The 6,983-nt window shown below is 45.1% G+C and overlaps 1 protein-coding gene across 1 annotated transcript in view; it reads left to right on the top strand.

Moving 5' to 3' along the window:
• The window catches only part of LOC311237094 (astrotactin-2-like), a gene marked incomplete at both ends in the record, with an annotated part of 130,440 nt that extends 123,722 nt beyond the window's left edge, over positions 1-6,718 (top strand). Inside the window, one exon of the mRNA XM_084324900.1 lies at positions 6,481-6,718. Within this exon, the coding sequence (XP_084181026.1) occupies positions 6,481-6,718 (238 nt within the window). The remainder of the gene's footprint in view (positions 1-6,480) is intronic.
• Between the last annotated feature and the right edge of the window lie 265 nt (positions 6,719-6,983).

Raw genomic sequence — 6,983 nt, 5'->3', positions numbered from 1 at the left:
GACCATGTAAAATAACACATTTTCATTGCACTACACATTTATATTACATACGTATACCTGGAAGTGTGGGGATTGTAGGTGAAAACAAGTATGGTAAACAGTCACTGTGTACCTTTACTATCTGCTTCCACCATGTTTCATTAATATTTCTCAAGATAAACATGATTTATTTCCATTCTGTGTCATCATTATAATGTTTTTTATAACATTATCTGTTGAAGACGTTTTTTATCCCAAAAAACGGATAGCACTTGTATATGCTGTGTCGTGATTGCTTGTAATTTAGATAAAGTTAACATACTGTATGGCTAAGTATTTTTACAAATATTCTTATGGCTTTTATTCTTTTAAAATTCCCAATAATGTTGTGCTTCCACCAGACCCGCAATACTGGGCAAGCAACACAAAACATAAAAAAAACACCACACAAGGATTAAACCACACGCTCACACATGCAGTCTCACACACGTGGACACCGGATGGGCCATGTCATTGCAAAAAACGTCTGACCACTAATCGTACTTCTATGGCAGAGAAGCGTCGGTGCAAAATATCGTCTCCCCGCATATTTATTTGCCATGAGATATACGTTTTCTTTTCTTTCTCTGCATCTGAAATAAATAATTCTTCGCATGTTCTTTCCATTCCTTTTTGCTCTGAACGACGTGCCTGTCGGCCCTGACTTCATTTAGATGTTATGTAGTGAGATCATTAACATCCTCATCCCGGGCTTTTTTACGTAACGCAACCCCTGAAAGGTTTGTCTCTGCCGACATGCCAGATCTTGAGAGCGTTCATGCAGGAGTCTTTTTTCCCTCCTGTTGTTCTGACACATAGTACCCCCCCCCCCCCCCAAAAAAAACCTCCCCTCCTCCAACTTTTCCCTTTCTTTTCCTCTTTCGTTAAAAGAACACGCCAGCATTTTGGGAAATTAGCTTATCGTCTTACCAGTTTCCTCTCTGTGCGTTCAGTAGAAAGATATCTGGCTGCACGTTAGCCTAGCTTAGCACAATGAATGGAAGCAGACAGTGACGGGTAGGCATTGTCCAACCCGTCATTGTCCAACTAACACCTCTCCCGAAGGCTACCCGTCACTGTCCGCTTCCATTCATTGTGCTAAGCTAAGCTAACACACAGCCGGATAGTTTTCTACTGAACGCACCGAGAGGAAACTGGTATCTATCTTCTTGTCTCTCTCTGGAGAAGACGGTAAGCTAATTTCCCTAAATGTTACCGTGTTCCTTTAAGTGTTTCTGGTGGTAGAGGTGCGCGACTACGGTCAGCCTGGACTGCGGGGTTACAGACAGTGGCTTGCAGCGGGCCAAGCCAAACACTAACTCTGACAGTCGACAAACACTAACTAAACTTCCAACTCCATTTCCTCCTTGTTCTCATAAAGATTCCTGTGTAGACACCCCCCACCACCTCAGTAACCCCTCTCCCCCCGTCCACGACCCTCTATTCTGAACAGGACCACCCCCAGTTCTTCTAGTCGTTTTCTGGTGAATGGACACTGAGGGGACATTTGCCACGCTACTGAGGAGGGGGGCGGGAGGGAGGGAGGGAGGGATGGAGGGAGGGAGGGAGGGAAGAGGAGAGATGGAGAAACTAACTGACTACCAGGAGAGGAGGGAGGGAGGGAGGGAGGGAGGGAGGGAGGGAGGGAGGGAGGGAGGGAGGGAGGGAGGGAAGAGGAGAGAGAGAGATGGATAAAGTCACTGACTACCAGGAGAGAGAGGGAGGGAGGGAGGGAGGGAGGGAGGGAGGGAGGGAGGGAGGGAGGGAGGGAGGGAGGGAGGGAGGGAGGGAGGGAGGGAGGGAGGGAGGCAGGGAGGGAGGGAGGGAGGGAGGGAGGGAAGAGGAGAGAGAGAGAGAGATGGAGAAAGTCACTGACTACCAGGAGACGGAGGGAGGGATGGAGAGATAGAGAAAGAGAGATGGAGAAACTCACTGACTACAGAGGTAAGGAGGGAGGGGAGCGAGAGATGGAGAAACTCACTGACTACCAAGGGAGAGAGGGAGGGAAGGAGGGAAGGGAAGGGGAGAGAAAGAAAATATTTGGATAAAAATATTGAGAGAGAGAAAAAAGATTCCATGGCATATGAGTCTGAACCAGGTTATTGGTCCAGCGGTTCAATAGTTTTGCGATGATGGCAACAGCAGGGCTTAAGTTACAGCCTCCCTCGTGTTTTGCTCTGTTCACCCCCACTGCCTGGAAGCACTCCTCGCCAGCCATAAATAATATCATAAATGTGGAATAAGTTTGGGTCTTTAGAAAGATTATGCTCCTCTCTGATTTCGTATGGGGGGGGGGGGGGGGGTAAGTGGACTGAAAGAGGGGGGTTGGGGGTATGGGGACCTGAAGGTGTGTGTGTGGGGGGGGGGGGGGGCAATTGGACGAGCAGCCATTGGTAATTTACTGCCAGAAGTTTTGGCAGGGTTTTGGCCTTGTTTTGGTAATTTAAGAGCCGACTTCTATCGGTAGTGCGTTTCTATAAGGTAATGGAACAGGCCAAGCAAAACACGACTACAGTCAGAACTGCTCGCGGGGGTTGCAAAGCATCCTGGGAGATGCAAACTGACCAGTATCATCATGACAGCCGCGACCACTGACCAGTAACTGGTCTTTGTATTTGTACAATTCATTGGACATGGCATTGGGTAATCTTACTGTATTCCTTTACCATAAACAGCACTATTATTTTGTACTGTGCCGTGCCTTTCTGGTGTTTTTTTCGTAAGTTTTTTCATTTCATGTTTCCGCATCACAGATTCCAAGTTTCCAAGCTCTGTTGTGTTTTGTTAAACTATTTTGAGCTCCATGCATTCCACCAGCGCTACTGTAGTAGTAACCGATCATTTGGCAGACAGTTCCCTGAACCGCATGAAATCAAACCCTTGGATTTACCGTTTGTACTTAATGATAATCTCCAGTAGTATTAACTGAATAAGATGGATGGAAATTGTGTTTATATATATATATATATATATATATATATATATATATATATATATATATATATATATATATATATGTATATGTATGTACAATGCACCCCCATCCCCGACGTCATCATCATAATGACATTACATGCATTCCGCGTGTCCTCCAGCTCATCCGCCTGCATTGTACACACACATACACACTTGCTCATGTGTTTGGTATTACATTGTTTTAGGCATTAGGAATTTTCAGGGAAGCAAGAAAAATGTTTCCCCCTTTTTCCAGCAAACAAGTGAAAAAGGTTGTCTGTGCTCCTTGCTTTAACCAGAGACAGATGCTGATGTTGAGCAGACGCCGCACTTTTCCAAACACAGGATTTTGTCCTCCTCTTTAGTGTCTCGTTCCCCCTCGTATCGCTGTCTGGCTGTGTCTCAGGTCAACAAACCTGCAGCACATACCTACGGAGGCAGTCCATCATCTAGATCTGCAGGTAAAAGACATCATAGATCATACTGTGAACAGAACAGGCAGTGCTTTTTTTTGTGTCAGCTTGTCTACCTTGAGCTGGCCTTGTGTATCGCTCTCTCATGGCAGCAGCAGGAACTGCCCAATCAGAACCTGGTGATAGAACTCTCTGCTTCAGGATTTATTTCAGCCGCCTACTCCATAATATTCAACAGTCAGTCAGCACCTTACACAATCAGACACAGAAGCCACTAACCATACTACCATACTACGTACACTCCTGCTGCTTTTAGAACCTACAGTTCAGTAGGTCAAGAATCAGCTACTACTGTGTCATGCAAATAAAAATCACATTATTATTATTATTATTATTATTATTATTATTATTATTATTATTATTATTATTATTATTATTATTATTATTATTATTATTATTATTATTATTATTATTATTATTATTATTATTATTATTATTATTATTATTATTATTATTATTATTATTATTATTATTATTATTATTATTATTATTATTATTATTGTTATTGTCAGTAGCAACATGGAGCATCTAACTTGGTTGGGTGTTACATAGGGTGGCCATATTTTGATTTCCAGCCTCGAGATACTTAAGATACTTTGCACAATCGAAGCAGGCATGGCCATTTTTATACTTGAACTCGAGGACTGCATACTTTTTTTGCAAAGCTTATACTTTATGCTTATAGCACATGCATAAGCCTGGTCTCTTTTGAAAGATACCATTCTGAAGTTTCTTACACAATAAAGAAAAATCACTTTTAGTGCTAATGATAACATAGGGCTGAACTTGAGTTGAACTTGAACTTGTGTACTCACGTTTTTGTGTAGTAGTTGCAATATTACAAAATAATATATATTATATTTTAAGCTGGAAAACACCGCAAATCCATAGCCTGAAGTCTTTTGTAGTACAGGTCAAAATTTTATAAAAATCCATTCAGAAATGAGACATCCGGGTAAACCGTGTGCCAAGAAAAAAACCTCTCCATCTCTCCATTTCCTCATCCAAGTAAATTCATTCTGAATTTTTATCACTTGCTGTCTTCGCTTGTCAATGTTCACCTAGATCCCTGATTCCACACCACCACGTGGGATATCACTGGAAAGCTACACTCATTGTTGGCTACAAGTTACAACGCTGACCAATCATTTTCGCAATCGGCGGAGGATTGACAGCCTCGGGAGTCCAGGGTGATAATCTGACGCGCCGCCTGACATATCAGCATGTAACTCGAGAACCGAGGTACGGATTTTGTCGAGTGAGATGGCATTCGAACGGCAACAAATAGCTCTTTAATTCGGCAATTTATATGTTCAACGAGAAATGCAGCCCCGAGACTTCAGATCCTGGCAAAGTGCCGTGAAACTGAAATCTGAAACTGAAAAACAATGAAACCCGGACATTTTCATGAATTTATAAACCCCCCCCCCGGACGCACTGGACAGGGTGTGACAAGAGGACATGTCCAGGCAAAAGAGGACGTTTGGTCACCCTATAATCTGTGATGAACAGACAAACATAAACAAAAGTTGGAAGAGCTGTAGTATGCGATTAACTTCTCAAACAGCCAGTTCATTCATGTCTAACAGCCGCAATCACATTGTCCTACAATTCTCCCATCATCCAATCGTATTCATCATCCCGCTTTTTAAGCAGTGTTTTGACAGCTGTCAGTAGTGCTGCTGTCATCTCGCAAAGCACGTCACTTTGTGCTAGTCCCTACCGGCAGAAGATACCAGTCCTTCACAGGGCCCACCAGTATGTTTTCCCAAGGGGGTTCTCCCCACTCCATCCACCACCACTCGTCGGTTGCTCACGCTTCCACAGCTTGCTTTCTCTCTTCTAGCCCCAGTGGCCCGCGGCCTTCTCAGCATCTCTTCCTCCTCTGGCTAACATTATCCCCACCAGCTAGCCTTCCTTCTTAACTGCTTCCGCTACGCCATAGCAGCTGCTCCCCAGACGTCGCTGTCCCTTTGATATGGAGTACGCGCTTTTGCCCATTCTCTCATCACTTTCCACTCGGTTGCAGTAGCATTGTAGCTCCAGTGCATAGCCAAGATAGCATAGCTAACTAGCTAATGTTACCACTCAGTTCCAATTCCATATCATTGTACCAAGTGGAACATTAAATCACTGTAGCATTGCCAGTTAACGTTAGCTTGCTAACTACAGTCAAATGGGTCTTTTCACTAGCATGCTAATGGATGGCTAGATGGCCACCAATCGTCAGAGCTTTAGAACCTCTGCATCAGCAGTGGACCTAGATCAGACTTTGTAGGCCATGCTGACAGTAAGAATACCTGCCTGATTGCTACTGAAACGTATGAGCCAGTTGGAGTGCAGGATAATAATAATTCATTACATTTATATAGCGCGTTTCTAGACACTCAAAGCGCTCCCCACAATGTAGGGTGGAAATTACCTCCTTCACTGGTAGCACCCAACTTTGGGCTACACAGGCTCAATGGCTGCCATACACTGGCACCAGGCACACATCACACTACACAATGGCTGAACGGCTCAGGAGACAGGGATTGATATCAGCAAATTAAGGGGAAGGGATGATTAGGTGGCCTTGATGTCAGAGACCTGATTGGGAATTTGGCATCCTGGGTTCTTTGACGACCGAGATTCAGTCAGGGCCTCGGTTTAGCGTCTCATCCGAAGGATACTTACTGTTACTGTACTGGAGATGATAATAATAATGATGGTGGTGATGTGGTGGTAGTGATGATGATGATGATGATGATGATGATGCTGATTATGATGATGATGATGATGATGATGATGATGATGATGATGATGATGATGATGACGACGATGATGATGATGATGATGATGATGATGATGATGATGATGATGATGATGATGATGATGATGATGAGAAGATAATGTTAAAGGTGATTATGGTCATGATGGTGATGGTGATGATGACAGCTAGGTCTTGTTGCCGGGGGTGTTAACCCACGCAAACCCACCAGCTGTGATGACGCACGTGGCTGAGCTGACGTTCTGCCCTCCTCTCCTCCCACAGGAAAGCTCACCTGATCCTGCGTCGGGTGGACCGGATCAGCCGCTACTGCCGGGCCCTCCTGCGCAGCGCCTACATCCAGAGCCGCACCGACACCATGGCCTACGTCTACTGCCGGAGCGAGGAGGTCCGGCCCCCCAGCAGCGCGTGGCACGGCTCGCTACACGAGACGCGCACGGCCTGCATGGAGAAGCTCGACTCCGTCCAGCGCAACACATACGGCAACGCCAAGCTGCGATGAGACAGGCGTCTCCGTGGAAGACGAGGCCGCGCGGGAAGACAGCAACACCCCCCCCCCCACCCCACCCCTGCGCCCACCCCCCTCCTCTACCCGCTCTCGCTCCACTCTGCAGCAGGTGTCTCTCAAAGGGACTGGTGCGCTTTTGAAAAACCAGGAGAGCCACACACAAAAAAAAAGAGAAAAAAAAAACTCAAAGAGTCACTGGGCATTGTGTAAGAGCTACTGAAACATATTTTTTGTGTGGCCTACTTTTATTAAATTGGGA

The sequence above is a fragment of the Notolepis coatsorum genome (assembly GCF_963971535.1).
Source record: "Notolepis coatsorum genome assembly, chromosome: 11".
NCBI lineage: Eukaryota > Metazoa > Chordata > Actinopteri > Aulopiformes > Paralepididae > Notolepis > Notolepis coatsorum.
The sequence above is the reverse complement of the archived record's forward strand: the minus strand, read 5'-3'. Positions and strand labels throughout refer to the sequence as shown.